General features: G+C 42.0%; 2 protein-coding genes across 2 annotated transcripts in view; both read right to left on the reverse strand.

Moving 5' to 3' along the window:
• slc39a13 (solute carrier family 39 member 13) overlaps window positions 1-4457 on the reverse strand; it is a gene marked incomplete in the record, with an annotated part of 23765 nt that extends 19308 nt beyond the window's left edge. The window contains 1 exon segment of the mRNA XM_062524655.1: window positions 4265-4457.
• LOC134069454 (uncharacterized) lies at window positions 4323-18023 on the reverse strand. The gene is made up of 7 exons (XM_062525418.1): window positions 17996-18023; window positions 17594-17881; window positions 12775-13038; window positions 11939-12196; window positions 9048-9317; window positions 6849-7455; window positions 4323-4500 (listed from the first exon to the last, which is right to left on the reverse strand). The coding sequence occupies exons 1-7, from the start codon at window positions 18021-18023 to the stop codon at window positions 4323-4325; spliced, it is 1893 nt and encodes a 630-aa protein (XP_062381402.1).
• Window positions 18024-19854: the final 1831 nt, after the last annotated feature.

Below are 19854 nucleotides of genomic sequence, written 5' to 3' on the forward strand. Positions count from 1 at the left end.
AAATCGTAAGGCCGCGGTTGCACAAACACCAAAACCAAAGATTGATGATATGAACCAAATATTCTGGAACAGATGGATTTACAGCATTGAACGTGATGGGCTATTAGGCTACTGCTGCGACTTCCATCGTTTCCTCTCCAGAGATTGCTGCGCGTTCACAACGCAATGAACGCATGCAGTCTACATTGAAGTGAAACGTGCAGAACGTTGTCCAAAACAATACAATAACATTGTGTGTTGATATCTAATACAATATACACATCTGTAGACATGAAGTGGCAACTAAAGCCATTATCAGTCATGAAAACTGTGGCGGCTGCATTAAGGTTTTGGCTGAGCCAGCTAGCCAGCCAACAACTTCATCAGCCAGCCGTTCTCAAAGCAAATGGCTTCGGGGTCTATACATAACACTATCCATTGCAGCCTATTTGAAACCGATCATCCCCCCTCCCCCATACACTCGTCTAGGCTAGGCTACAGAGATCACCGAGGCATGAGGACAATTAACTGCTTCCCCACCCCCACCCCATCTATCTGTCCCTGCATAGGCCTAGTCTGTAGGCTGACTGTTTAGGCAACTCGTGGAAGAATGCGCAATGTTTCATCGCATATGCGCGTTTCAGAATGTTCGAATTCGCCAGCGTGCGTGTAGTTATGTGAATAGAAAAGAATAGAATATAGCCTACTTTATTGATGCCTTGTTCAAAAGGACTTCCGTCATGAATAGGTTGGGAATCGAACAAACACCCCTTGAGTCCTCAGGCCGAAGCTCTAACCAGTGAGCTACAGCCTTGCTTATCAGGCACGTGAAAATGTGTGTGTCAATGCTGAATCTCGAATTCACATAGAAGTTAGCTTAGAAAGAATAGGCCTATAGCTTTTTTTCAGCAGACATCGCAAACATAGCCTATACATTCGCAAAACGGAGAATATCATTCACTCATTATTTTAAATTATGCTACTTCTCACGCCTATGCCTGCTCAGCATAGCTCTCTCTATCTCCCTCCCTCCGAGGTAGCTAGCCTAGACCCTATAAGATGCTTCTCCCTAAATGAATGAAAGTTGTTTTAGAAAGTAGCCACGGTAGCCTGTAAAAATCGGCATGAAATCCTGGCTACTGTGTAATTGAAACCAGACTGTTAGGCTCTTTGTTCCAGGTGACCAGGTCCGATCATTTTCGGCGGCGCGAACATAGGCTACCTATTAAATGAATAGAAGTGAATTTGGGGAGTGAATTAGAACTAGTGACATTCACTCTTAGAGCATTTTATTTGAAAGTCAAGTTTGCTTAAGGTTTGTTCAAGAACTCTTCCAAAGTTTTTACCTCAAACAACACAAATCAACACAAATACATGAACAGATAACTCAAACGTGCTGTATGTCATAATGAAACAAACAATCACAGATTATCAACAACACGGTCTGACACGAATGACACATGGTTTAGTGCAAACTGAATTTATGACCAAACGATTTCATTCGTGCACGAAGCGCCATCTAGCGATCATTATGTGTAAGTAAAAGCCTCCCAGTCTAAGGACTCAGCGGTCATTTGACCGCCTCGCCGCGCTTTAAGTAGTTCACAACAGCACGGCGCTTCTAGTAGGTCGTCAAAGCGGTCAAATGACCGGGGCGCGGCGCTTCTAGGTATAAGTGGGTCAGAACGGCGCGGCGCTTCTAGTGTTAAAGGGATATTCCGCCATTTTTGGAAATACGCTCATTTTCCACCTCCCCTCGAGCAAAACAATCGATATTTACCTTGTTCCCGTTCATCCAGCCATTCTGTGAGTCTGGCGATACAACTTTTAGCTTCAGCCTAGCATAGATCATTGAATCGGATTAGACCATTAGCTTCTTGCCTGCTAGCTTCATGTTTAAAAGTGACTAAGATTTCTGGTAATTTTCCCATTTAAAACGTGTCTCCTCTCAAGTTAGAAAGTGCAATAAGACCAACTGAAAATGAAACCTGGCGTTTTTCTAGGCTGATTTGACATGGAACTACACTCTCATCTGGCGTAATAATCAAGGCAACTTGCAAACGTACCATAGGCGCAGTGATATCGTACGCAGCATCTGAAAATAGTCCCCATAGACAACAAGCAGTAGTAGTGCCAGTAGCTGCAAGTTGCCTTGATTATTACGCCAGATGAGAGTGTAGTTCCATGTCAAATGAGCCTAGAAAAACGCCAGGTTTCATTTTCAGTTGGTCTTATTGCACTTTCTAACTTGAGAGGAGACACGTTTTAAATGGGAAAATTACCAGAAATCTTAGTCACTTTTAAACATGAAGCTAGCAGGCAAGAAGCTAATGGTCTAATCCGATTCAATGATCTATGCTAGGCTGAAGCTAAAAGTTGTATCGCCAGACTCACAGAATGGCTGGATGAACGGGAACAAGGTAAATATCGATTGTTTTGCTCGAGGGGAGGTGAAAAATGAGCGTATTTCCAAAAATGGCGGAATATCCCTTTAAGAACGCAGCACAGTGCTGATAGCTTCTCATTTAGGACACTTAAGATAGCAGCACAGTTCTGACAGCTTCTCATTTAGGACACTCTTTAAGATCGCAGCACAGTGCTGATAGCTTCTCATTTAGGACACTCTTAAGATCGCAGCACAGTGCTGAGAGATGGGTCCATCAGTGCATATGCTGCCATGGTGATGAGATCTAGCCCAAGTCATTTCTGCCCATATCAGGCTGGTCCTGTTGCCCTTATTTGGCCTGAGATCAGAAGAGGAGCTCTGATCTCCTCTTCCACCTGTTCAAAACACAATATGATGCTCGCCATATACAGCAGGCTAGGCATTTACTTTACAGTAGCCTAAATACATAAGGCTTTTCATGAAGTTGTCAAATGCAGCCTTATCACACAAAACAATCTGCTGTAGGGTTGTTACCAAAACAAGGCTCAACAATGTAAAAGCATCATGTGCAACACTGAGTTCCGGATGCAGGTTCTTCCTTTGATCATGAGGAGTCGATTACCAACATGTGGACAGACCACTAAGAGGAGCATGCAGGATTTCTGGTTGATTTGACCATCAGTTCACTTTGAAACAGGCACACTTTACTTTGGATAGACAACAGTAATACATCATAGGAGTGATTAACATCAAACAAATCTAGACTAGAGTAACTCAACATTTGACACATCCGATGTTTAGTGTTCTAAAGACGTCAAATAGCCTATTACAGTTACCAAATTGATAGCCACGATTAAGCCAGCTCCTTACATGTGATCTCAGTGGCATGCAGCATTTGTCTGCACCTCCAACAGCATGGCCTACCTCCCCAAAACGCCCACAAGTGCCCGTATGTTGGAGTGAAAGAATTCGGCAGCAAATCCCTGCAGCAGGAGCAGCTAGTCTGGGCTCCAGATCGGGGTCCTCCACAACTGTGTGACTCACCATCATGGCCTCTGCCTGACTCGCTCGGCTGTACCCTGTAACCTGACCCGGTCGGCCGCCACACGACATCAGACGCTGATCTGGTGTGTACGTTACTGAAACGGACGTGGTTATGTCCGACTTGGCTCTGGCTGCGGCCAACAACACCGTTCGTGAAAAGGAGCCTCTGGCCATGACAGTGACACATTTTTGGAATAGGCTAGCGTGCTGAATCAGGTCCTGGCCTTGGGCGCCTGATATATGACTTTGATGCAAGTTTAGAAAAGACCCGAATTAACACACTGTACGCGCGAAAGGCAGTCGTGCGGCAGGGTGAAAATTAATCATACTCCGCTAACGAGGTGAAGTGTAGAACGGACACCATGCAACTTAGCTGCGCAGCATTTCTTTACCCTATTAACCCAGCATCACCTAGTTTTACCAAGTCAAAAACAGAACATTCGGACGTTGTAGGCCTATCACGCAGCAAAACAGTGATATTCAACGAACTGTAAAAACTCTACCATCCCACACTGGCACACTATAACCTACATAACTGCAGTGGATAAAATGATGATCGCTGCCACGTTGTGTCTGTCTTGTATTTTAATGTCAAAATCAAAACAGACTGCGCGCATATGCATAACTAACGCTACATTTGTGCAATAATGCTCAGATGAGAGCTGTCTGCTTTCGAGGACTTGTTATCGGCTGTAACGCAGTTTGAACCAAACACAGCCTGCTATCAATAGACTAAATCAAAACTTACAAATTAACTAGTGTGATGCGGTTACTCAATCATAAACTCATATGTGTTGTTTAAATGTTCGGCAGTGAGAAAGTGGAATAATAAAGAGGTGAAAGCGTGTTGTTTACCCGGCTGAGATTCCTGCGAAGGCGACTCCGGTTTGTCCCTGCCATCCAGCTCCCCGCGTCAGACGCGCTTCTGTTTAGGGCGCCCCGGCTGCAGACGACTCGAGAAACTCCGGTCGCTGGATTTCACAAGAGGGTTTTCCAGAAGCAGCCACGTCTCAAGGCCCGCGATTCTGCACTTCACCACGCATGAACGGAACAGAGTGGGACCCACTTCCGGGCCTGCAGCAACCACTGATCTGACCGTAGACACACAAGGCGCTTGTGCTCAAAAAATGAAGCTCATGGTCTGTGGGACCACTATAGGAAAATAAGAGCCCCTTCGAGCTTTATAGTTAATCACCAGTAAACATGTAAAGTCAAATTGCATTACATTAGCCTATGCAATTTCAACAACATTTACCTTAGATAAAAAGACAATTCAGAAAAAATGAATAGGCCTAACATTAACGACGTTAAAGGCTTAGCTTTATTTGCTAAAAACATTTTAACATGACATGAACTTTGATTTAGAAGGTTTCTCAGTGAGATTATTATAACCATATACCACTTTTGCAAAGATGTTTTTAGCTAGATGGAAAAAGAGTACCATGGACATTCCAAATGATTCTGGTAATACAGTAGGCTAGGCTATAAGGCAAGTGGAAGTGGATCAGGTCCTGTATGTAAATAAAAAAAGTTGAATGATCTTTTATCGCCGATTTAAAGCTTCAGAATATTTACAGCACACACTAAGAGTATTTCGCATGCAATAGCCTAGGATAGTGTAGAATGAATTAAGAGCATCTCTCTGAGGGCTACATAAGGGCTAATGTATTGTCCACTGGTAACTATCAGAAAATAAGTCCCGACATGGTGACCAGGACCCCGTAGTCCATTAGTTTAAAATAGATTTTTTTAAAAAATTATTTATATTTAAATAATTCCACAGCTACAGTATGCATTTCTAAAGGCAATTGTTCATGTTCTTCATTCTTCTTGATGTGGCCACTAGGTGGCAGCATATTACAATTTTTCTGGACATTGTGATTGACCCTCTCAAATATGCAGTTCATGTAACGGTGAGGGGAACGTGTTTTCAACTCTACACAATAAATATTCTAAACATGTTGAGATTTTCCCAAAATGGGTGGATGTTTTTGAGATGTAATTGAGATAACTTCACTGATGCCTCTTGTGTCAACAACAGTAATAGTCCGAGGTGCACGTCTCAGGGAACAGGTCAGGGATAATCACTTCCTGACATTTATACTTTTAAGAAATAGAGTTGGACAGATTCATTCATACACACAATGCCTTAAATCACCAATAAAACACCCTACAGCCATATAGTTACCTCCGCCAAGGAGGTTATGTTTTCGTCTGGGTTTGTTTGTTTGTTTGTTTGTATGTTTGTTCGCAAGATAACTCAAAAAGTTATGGATGGATTTCGATTACATTTTCAGGGAAGGCCTGAAATGACCCAAGGAAGAAACTTTAATTTTGGGAATGTTCCGTATCACCGTCTGGATCCTTTGAGTGCTTTTCTAGTTTGAGACTGTGTCGCCCCCTGCAGGTAACTCCCGGAACCTGTACGATCTCTTGACGTTTCTCTTGTGGTACACATGCTTTCCTTAAAATACAGGGGTCATAAGTGGTGGAATGCCCATGTTAAATTCCCATAGAGGATTTTTATTTTTTAAAGGCCAGTTATTTCATGGATCCAGGACACTATGCACCCTGATTTAGTCTCCTTGGCCTTTGGAATTAAAATAACCCCACATCATCACATACCCTTCACCATACTAAGAGATTGGCATGGTTTTATGTCAGTTGTTAGCTAATTAGCTGGTTTCATTCTCATTGAGTTCAATGCAATTCAAACCAGCTAATTAGAATGACTGATCGTGATCACGAAGGTAGTAACATACTGAAATGTTGACGTGTTGGGAGCTTTATTTTGTGATTTCACCATTAGATGACACTTTGAACACTCATACAGCCTTGAGTCCATTATGTGGCGATGCGGTTTTATTACAGTTAATAAATCAATAGAGACACATACTACAGTACAACTTTACTCTGTGACAGAAACTATTTAAAATAGGCTAAACATAACGGCAAAAGACTTTTACTTATCACAAAATAAAAAATGTGAAGAACAATGGTGTTGCTGTTCTCTGATGTTTAGCAACAAAACAATATTCTTGCAATTTTAATTATCTATCTGACATGTTATCCAAAGTGACTTAATAATTGAAGACAGTCCCCCCTGAAGCAAATTGGGATAAAATGCCTTGCCCTTGGAATCCACAAGGTACTGCATGCTGGTCCAATTCCCCTACCACCACCAGTTATTATGAAATAATAACAAAATGCCAAATGATTAATACAGAAGCACATTCGGCGAGGATTGTTAAAATAAAAAAGGATTTGTAAATAAATTCATTATTACTGGCCTATACAATAAAACAATTCAAATGAAATCAGATTTACGAATACTTAGTAAAGCTTAGCAGTATTGCATTAAATTTTACACAAAGTACAACAAAATCCATTGAATTGTTAGCATGATCACAGCAATTATGTGATAATACAATTGCCTTGCCTCCCTGATTCATATTCTGGGAAGACTCCAACTCCATAGGTCTCCTTCACCAGTTTAGCTGCCTTTTTCAAGAGCTCTTTCACCTGATGCTCTCCATCCCTCTTATTGTTGTTAAACACCTGATATCTATTACCACAATTGTAAATGAGCTTCTGAAGGTGTGGAGAAGTGCATTTCACATATTCATCAATCTCCTGACGTCCCAGATCATCTCCACGTGTGAAGAGGATGATGGCTCTGTTCCTTAATTTGATCTGTAGTGCATCCTCTAACTCCTTTAAAATGTCTCTCTCTCCCTCAGTGAAGCGTCCAATCTGAATGACCAGTAGGTACACACAGACACCAACCTCACACATCTCCCTGCAATCCATAACATGTCTGCTTTGCTGAGGAAGCTCATCATCAAAGAAGTCTGGATTGTCGATTACTTGCACCTCTGTTCCATAGATAACCTTTGATTCCAACTTGAAGTCAGTGGTGACGGGCTTGGAACTAGGCACTGATCTGAAAGCTTCAAATCCCAGGATGGTGTTTCCACTGGCACTCTTCCCAGAGCCGCACTCTCCCAGCAGCACCAGGTTCAGTTGTGAGCACCACTGCTGGTGACCTGCACAGAGAAATGCCAAGTTGAAAACCTCTGAGTACAGTTTTGCCCTATGTGACTCAATCTTAGGCTGCTGAAATCTTATCATTGTTTCAAACAGGGGGAACAAATCGAAACACAATACATAGGTTTGTTTTTCATAATCACGCCTGGGGGTACCAATGTTCAATGTGCATGATCCAAAAACTACGGAGCCCTAGAGGGCTCAAAGCAATATTTTTGGGGAAGGAAGAAAACGTGCGCTCAACTTTGCAAAATCGAGCTCTCGTTTTACTAAATCGTGCACTCGTTTAAGTAGAGCGTGGTCTCGCTAATCTAAAATGTACACTCGTTTTAGTTTTTCTTAAAACGGGCGCACAATTAGATAAAAATGTGAGCATGATTTGTATAAAATGTGCATTCGTTTTCATTAAATCATGCCCTCGTTTTATAAAATCGAGCCCTCAAATTACAAAATTGTGCTCTCATTTTAATAAATCGAGCTCTCAAATAAAACAAATCGATAGCTCGTTCTTTAAAAAACGTGCCCATGATTTATAGCTTATAACGTGCGTACGTTAGAACATGGTGAGCACTATCCAATTTGCTGTTACAGTTGTGAGAAGTAGTAGTGATGCGTGGGTCGGGTATTTTTTCAACCCGGGGGTCCCGCTTTTATGAAATTATTTGGCCCGCCCCAGCCCGCCCCGCACCACTGTATCTATTTTGACAACCTGCCCCGCCCCACACCCGCGACCATTACTTAGACATACTGGGTATAGTAAGTGCTTGTAAACATCGCCCTGTAAACTGACAACAACATAGCCTAGGCTATGATTATAATCTGGTCGCAAGTTCTCTTGGGCAACCCCTCAAGATCATTTTACTGCTGAAACGACATGATTTCGATAAACCGTCTAGGAGAAGTGTTTCAAAATGCATGATGTGCATTTTCGTGAATGTATGTGTCAACCACAACACATATCGCACTAGGTGGCGCTATAGAGTCCCTGAGCCACACCCTAGGCCAGAGGTCTGTCTCTCAGTAGAGGTATCAATTCCACAGGTAGCTGCCAAATTTTAAGAGTTTTAGAGCATGCCAAGTTGGTGAAAAAGGGCAAAACATTCCGGTAAGAGGAAAATACTATAATAAGAATAATCTGAGCAAAAACAATAGGGCCTTGCACCTACGGTGCAGCCACTTCAGTGGCCGCACTTCGGTGCTCGGGCCCTAATAATAATAATCTGAGCAAAGACAATTGGGCCTTGCACCTACGGTGCGGCCGCTGTAGGTGCTCGGGCCCTAATAATAATAATAATAATAATCTGAGCAAAAACAATAGGGCCTTGCACCTACGGTGCAGCCGCTACTACAGCGGCCGCACCTCGGTGCTCGGGTCCTAATAATAATCTGAGCAAAAACAATAGGGCCTTGCACCTACGGTGCAGCCGCTGCTACAGCGGCCGCACCTCGGTGCTCGGGCCCTAAATACTAAAGATTTGGGTCTTGCCTACAGATTGCCAAGCAGTTGTTGTGCTTTGTGTAATTGTGCAACAAAATCAACAGAAGATTCAATGGTGTGCATGGACATACACCTTTATAAATAATATCTCACCTGTCTTAATCGTCATGGAAGCAGGCTTGCTCTTTCCTCCTTCTTTAAGCTCAGTGTAGACTATAACAGTGTATTCAGTTCCTGGTTTCAGGCCTGTGATGTCTGTGCTGCATGACTCTGAAGAGGTTGTCTGTGGCTCAGTCCCTTCACTCTGGTAAGAGACCAGGAAACTGTGTGGAGTCTGCTCCATCTCAAGAGACAACTCCCAGCTGAGGCTAGCAGATGACGTGGTGATGGAGCTCACAGCCAGACGGTCAGGGACTGGAATCTCTGGAAGAATTGATAAGGTTGTTGTGAAATACAATAATAAAGTTCAAGCTGAAAATGACATTAAACAGTAATTTGGCTAAAAATACTGCAAGAAAACTTGCCAAACTTTTATGTGGAAACTGTATGATCTGTAAAATCAATTGTTAAAATAATTGATTAAGTTAAAATCAAATTTTTATATTAGGGCAGGTCTACTTCTATCTTTATCTTGCTTTAAAACAGATTATTGGATTTAATTACCATCGTCTAATTAAGAAATAAGCCCTGAGAGGCCGTGGTTTATACTGTAAAGTTATGGGCCCATATTTGCCTAAGTAAGTAATGACCCAATCACAACAGGTCAGCCTGCAACATGACTTTCATGAGTCAAAGGGGGTTACCAGCTACAATACAGATGCAGCCCCACAAGGGAGACTCTGTGCTGTTTAACCATATAGAGCTCCCCAGTCCCGCCCACAGCCTTGTCCGGAAGTAAAAATCCAATACAATTTCTCCATTGACAATTGGAGAATAAGCCATAACATCGTAACCGTCCATGGTAGACTTAAAACCAGCTACGATGTGACTAAGCGATTATACCTGCTCATATAGATGTCAAAAGTTAATGGGGGCATCAACCTTGTTTTGAGAAAACAATGCTTTATTCACGATTTAACGAGAGAGTACTACACTACCCGACACCCTAACGTGTAAAACTGGTGAAAGCAGAGCCTTTGATTGGTAGAGATCGCCGTTGCCATGGCAATGCCAAACAAACTGTACTCAGCTTTTCCCGCGCCTATCGTCCAGCTTCGTCTCGCTGGAACTTCAAAACTTAAAATGGCTGCAGGGCTGATCAGGACCGATGTGTGGTCTTCCGAAAAATAACGGTTTTCTCATCTTGAAGGTTGAATTTACTCAATGGAAACGGTAGGAAGTAATCATCTTCTTTTCTCAGATTAATATGGAACCATGTTAAACTATCTTTAGGCTGCAAATGTTGGAAATGTGTGTACGTTTGCAAAGCATCCTGGGATTTGAGTTCTCTATCTCGGAATTTAAGATATGTACACAGTCTTGTACCTTTCGCTTTTTTTACATTTTCTGTTCATTTTTTCACTCGAAATTATAAGTTATATGCTTATGAGTCACATCGTAGCTGGTTAGCCTAAGGCATGGTCTAAAACTCTTTATATCCGAATTTTTCCAGAAGTCAATGGGAGAAATGAATGAGAATTTTACTTCCGGATAAGCACCTCTCTCGGAGGAGGGGCGGGACTGGGGAGCTCTATAGCCCTTTATTGTTTATTCTAAAACGGATAGTTCCGGTCCTTGATTATGATTGGCTGAATCGCATTCGATGCCGTTGTATATATGACGATAAACACACACCTTGACCGCATTTCGTTCTATAGTAATGCGCTAGCACAAAACTAGCAGTGGCTGCGTCTTGTTGTTGCATAGCAACCATTCATATGAGGGAATATATTTCTTGGCGGAAGAATGATTATCTATGAATACAACGTTACTTTTTCGTTGCTGTGCCTTTGTTTCATTAAATCTTGCTAGATCGACGTGGTAACCGTTTTAGAAAAGCAATAAGTCACTCGAGTCCGTGCGTTATACTGTATAATCGAACAGCGAAGGGGGTTTTAGGCACTCCGCTTCGCGTCGTGCCTAACAACGCCCCTTAGCTGTTTGATTATACAGTATAACGCACGGCCTCTCGGGGCTTATTGCTTAATTAACAGGCTGTGTTGTGTTTAACATTCTATTTATTCATGTAGCAGACTGGAGCACACCTTTACCAGCACACAGCAGGTATGCAACAACACACACATCTACAACATGTGTATTGCAACGTTTTCCTGAATAAATTTCACCTATATTCTGTTTTTTTTATTATTTAATTTTTTATTACATTTCTCAGCAGACAGGACTTGATATTAGCTATCTCCTTGCGATCCCATTTCTCGGCAATAAACCCCAGTCTGCATGACTAACACAGGCCTACAGTAATGATTATGTGATTAACTTGCTAGAAAGGTATGTCTGAAATAATGCTCTAGAACTGGAATCTCTACAAGAATTGAAAAGGTTGATGTGAAAAACAATGATGAAGTAGGCTAGTGTGTTTAGGGTCTCAGACGAACCAAAGTATTATAAACTTTGAAAGTGTAGAGAGAGGTTATAACAAGATCTATATCCGGACGAAGCAAAACGCCTGGCTTCTTTGAGCAGGTGTGTTTGATCTTGCAGTGCTGCGAAGATCTGACTGAATCATACTTTACACTATGACAGTTTTGCGCGGCACTGTAAGATCGAACGCACATGCTCAAAGAAGCCAGGCATTTTGCTTCGTCCGGATACAGGTGTTGTTGTAACCTTTCTACACTTTCAAAGTTTAAAATACTTTTTGTAAACAATAAAATACATTTTGTACTGTTTGTCTGTAAAGACCCTTACTGCCTTTGAGCATTGTTATTCTTTTTATTTAATGTAAGGTGTTAGTTTCCCCTTTAGCTTTCACTATAAGCCCATTTAGTGTTAATGCAGAGGACATTCTTGCTCAAGACTCCACCAATTACCACAACTTGTTAACTACCCTATAGGTTGTTTGTACTCCGGAGTTAACTGCATACCTTTTTTAAAGATCTGGCTGCTTGGTTTACTTTGACGCCCATTGCTAAGTACAGTGTGCACACTGATGGTGTAATTCCCTCCATATTGTAGAGTGATTATATAACTGGGAGAATCTCTGTGGACGGCATCAATGCTTTTCTGATCTCTGAAAAGCTCCAGCAGGTAAGACACCTGGTCCACTCCGGCAGGTTTGGTCCACTTCAGAGAGGCCGTCAATGAGCTCAAATCCACAGTGAGATTCTCTGGTGGAGGAACCTCTGCAGAGAATATTGGGGACAGGGGGAGACATGTTACATGGTTTTGATCATCACCATAGGATTTTCCTACTACACTTTTTTGTGTTCTTATCAAAAAACGTTCTTATCACTCACACTAATTTGAGTGGACATCTCAAGCATTAGTGCACATAAAATGCTGTGATCAAGTTTGATCTCACTGACAGTATGGGATTTTTATCTGCAAAAAAATAGTTTTGGTGGAAGGAAATTGTGTATTTTTGTGTTTTAAGTTTGCTATAGATTTCCTAGTATTTTCCAGTATATTCCTTGAATATTTCAGTAAAACAATTAATTCTGCACATATTTAAACAGTATTGATCTATAAAGAAAGAGTCCCGGTTATGGTTATGTTCATGGTTATGGCATTTAGCAGACACTTTAGCGACATACAAATAACAAAAATACAATAGTTACATTTAACAGTAAACAATTTAAAAGTTGCTATTTCACACATTCAAATATTGTTGTGGCCCCCAGAAAGTCTTCTTTCAATTTCTGGTCAAAAATGTCTCTTTTGAAAGGAAAGGTTGCCGGCCCCTGGTATAAATATGTCTCACCTGTGTGAACACATCTCTCCGCACATGAGCTCTGATGATCATCTTCAGTGATGGTGGCCACAGCAAAGTGGTACTTCTCTCCTGGAATCAGTTCTGTCGCTGTCAGACCCAAACGTCCCACTGTCATGCTGCGCTGCTTTTCACCTCCTGTCCATGTCACTCTGAACCTGTGGGGCCCAGGAGCGCCCTCTGGTGGTGACCAGCTAAAGGACACAGAGTCTGGCTGCACTGAAGTGAACTGGATCTGCCCAGGAGGAGGAATATCTGGAGACACAGGTGAAGGTGCAGACCAAATGCTAATGGTAATTATCTAATACCAAATAATTAGGGCCTGAGCACTAAAGCAGCAAAGCCCTGTTTCTATTATTTTCTAGTATCATTTTTAGGGCCTGATCACCGGGGTTGCAGGCTGTGCCTTATTGTTTCTGTAAGAATTATAACGAGGCCACACAGTGTCTGTGGGAACCTTATTTTAGTTGCTTTGATTATTCAACAGTTATTTAAATGTTTTGATTATTCAGCTGTTGATATTAACAATGTCAAAATATGCCTGCAAGTGCTTAATGAGTGTGGTGAAGAGATCCCACGATTTGTATCGCACTTCCTGGATGAATTACCCCCGTTTCATTTAAGCACATTGATGTGTCTGCGCTTCTCGGGAAAATGCAGCAAATCAATGCTGACATTGACTACCTAAAAAGAACTATGGGAACGCAGGTAACTGCCTGTGAAACATTGCGGGAGGTTTCCGCTAAACTTGACAGCCGTCTGACTGCTGTGGAGGGGAATGCTGGGCCGGTCGCTACTTCTCCGGTTGCCTGTCTCTCTGCGGCGGAGTTAGGCCCTGCGCACAGTACGGGTCTCTACTCGGCTGTGTTGGAGAAGCCGTCGGGCCCCGTTCCTGACCCCAACACTCCCTCTGGATGGACCAACGGCGATCAACCAGCTCAGCCTGCTGATCCAGCCCTGGGACTTACACAGAGCCCTTCTTGGAGCAAGGTGGTAAATGGGCGCCCACAGAAGCTACGACTGAAGCAAGCATCTGAAAACTCTGCCCATCAACGCCCTACAACTCGCATGGGGAAAACCTCAGCGGGGCATGTGAGAAAGAAAACCGGCATAATCGGGACTGGTGTGGTCGGCAATATACTGGCTGTTAAAACAAAGATGGTCAAGGTATTTGCTACAAAGTTTGATCTCAGTGTGGACGCCAACGCTCTCAGTGAGTATTTAAAGATGAAGCTGGGCCGGGATGTGTCATGTAGAAAAATTGAGTCGATACAGAGTAGATTCAGTTCCTTCTGTGTCACCGCTGAATGTAACGAGGTGGCGGAGCTATACGATCCGCAACTCTGGCCCGCTGGGGCTTTTGTCCGACGTTATTATGAGCCTCGTCGTCATAGAGGAGCAGACAGAGGCCCGTCTGTAGTTACAGAGGATGCACCTAGCTCTCAAAATGTAGGGCTGCTTGATGGGAATAATGCTGAGGTGCCGGCCACATCTGTGGGCGAAGAGGAGATGAAGGCAAGCTGCTCCGCACGGAGTGACACAAGTCAGTAATGCGTGTTGCTTCATACAACACTCGCGGGTTGCGAGTAGGGCAATCTGCTACTGATAGATCGAGACGGTTGGTTGTTGACACAATGCTGGACAAATGTGACATCCTGTGCCTGCAAGAAACCTGGCTGGCGAAACAAGATCTGGATAAGCTGAACACTATACATATGAACTTCCATGGGGCTGGAGAGTCGACTACCGACCTCAGTACAAGGCTGGTTCGAGGTAGGATAGCTGGTGGTGTAGCCATACTGTGGAACATTAAACTTGACCCAATGGTGAAGGTGGTGCGCCTAAATGTGGACTGGGCCATAGGGCTAGAGTGTGATCTTAATGGAAAGAAGTTTACGGTTTTGAATGTTTATACACCATATGAATCATATGAGCACGAGGATGAATTTCTGAATAGGTTAGCTTTTATTCAGTCCTTCATAGAGGACAACAGCTCGTCTTGTGTTTATGTTATGGGTGATTTTAATGCTGACATGTCAGATAGTAAATCCTTGTTTGCAACACACCTGCAAAAGTTTTGTAATGAGTCCAAATTAATTCTATCAAGTAAAGCTCTGCTGCCTGACACAAGCTTTACCTATGTGAGTGAAGCATGGCACACAACATCATGGCTAGACCATATTGTGACCACAACTGATGCTCATGCTTCTTTGGTGAATGTGGAGGTATGCTATGAACTTGCCACCTCTGATCACATACCTATTGCTGCACTGCTAAATGTTGAGAATGTTCCCCTGCTGTCCAGAAATAATAATGCTGCTTCCTCAAGTAAACTAGACTGGTCAAAACTGAGCAGTGATGATATTGCTGGTTACTCCCTGCGAACAGACAGTCTTTTAAATAATATTGCACTGCCTCAAGAGGCTCTTTTGTGCTCTGATATGAACTGCAAGGACACACAACATGCTGATACTCTCTGTGCCATGTATGATGATATTGTGAAATGTCTCAATGCTTCTAGTGAACCTGTGTGTAAAAGTAAAAGTAAATCTAAATGTAAGATACCCAACATCAGACCTGGGTGGAATGAGTTTGTGGCTGAGCAGCACGCTGAGGCAAGAGAGGCCTTCAGACTCTGGTCTGAGGCTGGTAGGCCTAGACATGGGGTTTTGCTAGATTTGAAAAAACATACAAATGCTACATTTAAATATGCACTACGTTTTATTAAAAGAAATGAAAACAGAATGAGAGCAGACTCGCTTGCCAGAAAACTACAGAACAACAACGCTAATGACTTTTGGAAGGAGGTTAGAGTAATGAATAACAACAAATCACCGCTACCATCAGACATTGAAGGTGTTAGTAGACCAGAAAAAATAGCTGAGCTCTGGCGTGAGCACTACCATAACCTCTTTAATTGTGTTAAAAGTAACCCAGTTACAATCAATGCTGAACATAATGTCCCAGCAGACATGACAGTTAGGGCAGTAGATATTCTTGATGCCATTAACATGCTGGATAACAACAAAGCCTGTGGCATGGACTGCATTACTGCAGAGCATCTAAAAAATGCAAGCCATAGGCTCTGTCCTTTACTCTCCATGTGTTTTAATGGCTGCTTGGTTCATGGTGTCCTGCCTAATACCATTATGTCGGTGTTGCTAGTGCCTGTGCTTAAAGACAAGGCTGGTAAGCTTAACAGTGTTGACAATTATCGACCTATTGCATTAGCCAGTATCTTGTCTAAAGTACTGGAGAGAATACTTTTAACAAAACTAGAAATGTATATTCTCACTAATGACAATCAGTTTGGGTTTAAAAGAAAGCATGGAACTGACATGTGTATATATGCTCTTAAAGAGATTGTGTCCAGATACATTAGCCTGAATTCATCTGTATTTCTATGTTTTATTGATGCGTCAAAAGCATTTGATAGAATTAATCATGAAAAATTGTTTGTAAAACTGCTGGAAAGAGGTGCTCCCAATTTTTTAGTGAGAATATTAGTGTTTTGGTATGCTCATCAGACATTCCAGGTTAAATGGGACAATGTTGTATCTGCTCCATTCTGTGTCAGTAACGGAGTGCGGCAAGGAGGAATCTTGTCACCTATTTTATTTAATGTTTACATGGACGACTTATCAAACCAGTTAAACAGACTTAACACAGGCTGTCTTGTGGGTAACATTATTGTTAACCATCTGATTTATGCTGATGACCTGGTCTTGCTCTGTCCATATAGTGCTGGGCTGCAGCAGATGCTGAAGGTGTGCTCCCAGTATGGTCTTGATCATGACATCAAGTATAATGCTAAGAAAAGCCATATAATGATAGTCAGAAGTGCTGAAGACAGGAAAACAACTTTCCCGACCTTTCACTTGTCAGACAGCCCTCTTGTTGTGTGCGAGGAGGTCAAATACCTAGGTCATGTCATATCTGATGACTGGGCAGATGACAAAGACCTCTACAGGCAGCGCTGTAAAATCTATTCTCAGGCTAACATGCTTATAAGGAAGTTCTCTATGTGCTCTGACTCTGTGAAGTGCTCCCTATTCAGAACCTACATAACACCATTGTATACTGCTCAATTGTGGAGTAGCTATAAGAAAAGAAGTATGCAGAGGCTTAAGGTAGCATACAATGATGCAATGAGGTTGCTACTCTGTGTTCCTAGGTGGCATAGTGCCAGCCAATTATTTGTGTCCACCAGAGTGCCTACCTGTGAGGCACTCTTAAGGCAGTTGATGTTTGGCTTTATGTGCCGCCTGGACAAGTCAGAGAACCAAGTTATAGAAGCCTTAGTCAACCCTCTGAAAAGCTGCTATAGATTCACTTCTAGGCTAAGAAGGCATTGGTGCAATTGTTTGTATGTCCTATAGGATAATATGTGATTTCTTATGCATTTTGTATCCCCTTTTATACTATTTATTATCTATGTGTACTGTGATATGGACCTGTGTCTGCAATAAAGCTTTATATATATATATTCAACATCTGCGCTGCTTAGACCCCTAATAATATAATACTAATAATTCCTTACAGAAACAATCGTTTGTTTAGATCAACTGTTATTCAAATGTTTGGATTATTTAGCTGTTGATTATTCAACAGCTGTGCTGCTTAGATCCCTAATAATAATACGAATACTGTAATTCCTTCAATCAGTGCTCTGGCCCTAACAAATCGTAGCATGTAATGTAATACTTGACGTTACAGAATTGGCCAAAATATGCATGGTAACAAATTGAAATTGAATGATATTCCACTGGACATACTGTAGTGGTGAAACAACAGACAAAAGGGTCATTACCTCCTCTTTGCTGTGTCTCAGGCACTACTGAGCGCTGAAGATCCTCCACCAAAAGAGGGTTGTGTTTCTTGAGAGCCTCATAAAACCTCTCTTGTGCTACGGCTCCTTTCTTCTCCAGCATGGTTATGAGGGCAAAGTTCTTACTCTGGCTGGTTGTTCCACCTTTCTCCACCTCTTCCCTCTCCAGGCCAGAGAGGACCTCGCCACTCTGCAGGTGGATAAGAAGAGGTGCAAGGACATCAAGACGCATCTCAAGCTCCCCCTTGTGCTTCTTGAAGAACTCTTGGCCTGATTTCAAAAAATGGTAATAAGAAAGAAGTTGTTTTTCCTCTCCAAATGACTGGTTACAACTATGGGACAAATGATCATAAAAATGGATTGTTGAAATAGATGAAAACATACCCGGCCTTCCCCGTGCCAAACTGGCCATGGCTGTGAAGACATCAGAAAGACACAAAGAGGTTAGTCTGGTTGGATGTGTACTGATAACTGATATTTTTATGTACACTACACTTATGTAATTGATGTAACTTATCATGTGGGCCTTGAATGCTAAGTGGGTAGGGAGCACATCACTATTTTATACTACTGACAATGCTCAAAAGATTATTTTACTTCTGTAATAGTGTGGTGAGAGTTTCTACAGACAAACTGAAGTATTGTAAACTTTGAAAGGGTACATAGAGGCTATAAGAAAACATACTGTATATCGGAAGAAAATTCCTGGAAGGCCGACACAGGAGATCCTAAACAGAGGGCTGCATTGGAATGAGAGGACGTAGAGTTGGCTCGTGGAAGTAAGGTAGCGTGCAGAGTGAGTGTCCTGTGAGGGATGTGAATTTCATCCACCTATAGAAAGCCAAAAGGGATCTATAGGAAATGGTCACACACAAGCAGATAGGCCAGCTATTGCATTGTCCAGTATAGATAGAATCATGGCCTGCAAGAAGTTAGGCTGATGTGATAATGGACTACCACATGGTAGGCTGAAGCCTAGTTTTTAAGTTAACAACAACTTGAAATATATTTTGAAGGTATGCTACTCAGACTAAAACATGATGGATAAAGGAGTTCTTGTCATTGTCTTTGGTGACTACCACTGCATGCCCAGAATGTGTAATTGACTTTGGACTTTGACCAGGAAGCAATCCTTGTCATAATTTTTTAGCACACTGGATACCCTTTGTTTAAAATAGACCTATGGCTAATGCAGAACCCTACCTTTTTAATAATATTAAAGAATGTAAATAAGATGTGGGCTAATTTACTGTAAGACTCACCGCAAAAACTCCCTTCCTCAACAGAAGACTGACGAGTGTCAGAAGCCAATCCGTGGAGCTGTTCGATCTGTACGAGGCTAGGCTATACCCCTAACACTCGATAAATCAATGATTGGCGAACACAGTCAGCTGACATTTATGGTCCTTCATCGACTTTTATCCATAGACAGCAAATTCAGTGAGTATTTAAAGTATTCATCCCCCTGGATATTTTCCCATTTTATTGCTTTTATGAATGGAATCGTGAATCTACTGTACTCGATCATTTTAAACACATTTTCTTTAAATCAATAATTTCCAAAACATAAACAAAAAAGAGCAATATCAATTAATTGAAAATATATGCAAAATAAGTTGCAAAAATCCCCCCTAAAAGAGGAGAGAAGGCAGCCTCTGACTGCAGCATCCATGTCATGCTTTCCTTAAAAATTGATCTTTGCATTGTAAGGTCTCATGCTAACACATATGATCAATTTCCCTAATCTCAGGGCTCCAAACATTACCTCCCCTCTGAATCTGAGTGTAACTTCCAAATCTCCTAAATGTAACATATAAAGCATATTGAATGGCTACTATGTTTATCAGTGTGCCATGTAAGTAGGCACAGATTGGTATACAGTGTGTAGTATGTAGGCTACAAAGTGTAAACCTCTTTCCTGATGCCTTAAGAGTCTTACTATAGTGAGAGAACTAGCAGCCTGGGCCTGTTAACTCCACTCCTGATCTGAAGTGCTGCGGGTTTGCGTCTTCAGTGCGTCTTCAGCTGTGCTTCATATGTGCCTCTCGCCTAATCACGACACTTTATCCATCATGATAAATGACCATTTGCAAATGATGGTGAATAACTCGATGTGAGCTGTATTTCGTAATATCTTTATTACCTCCGCCAAGGAGGTTATGTTTTCATCTGGGTTTGTCTGTTTGTTAGCAAGATAACTCAAAAAGTAAAGGATGGATTTCGATGAATCGATTACATTTTGG

This window comes from Sardina pilchardus, chromosome 21, assembly GCF_963854185.1.
Source record: "Sardina pilchardus chromosome 21, fSarPil1.1, whole genome shotgun sequence".
Lineage (NCBI taxonomy): Eukaryota > Metazoa > Chordata > Actinopteri > Clupeiformes > Clupeidae > Sardina > Sardina pilchardus.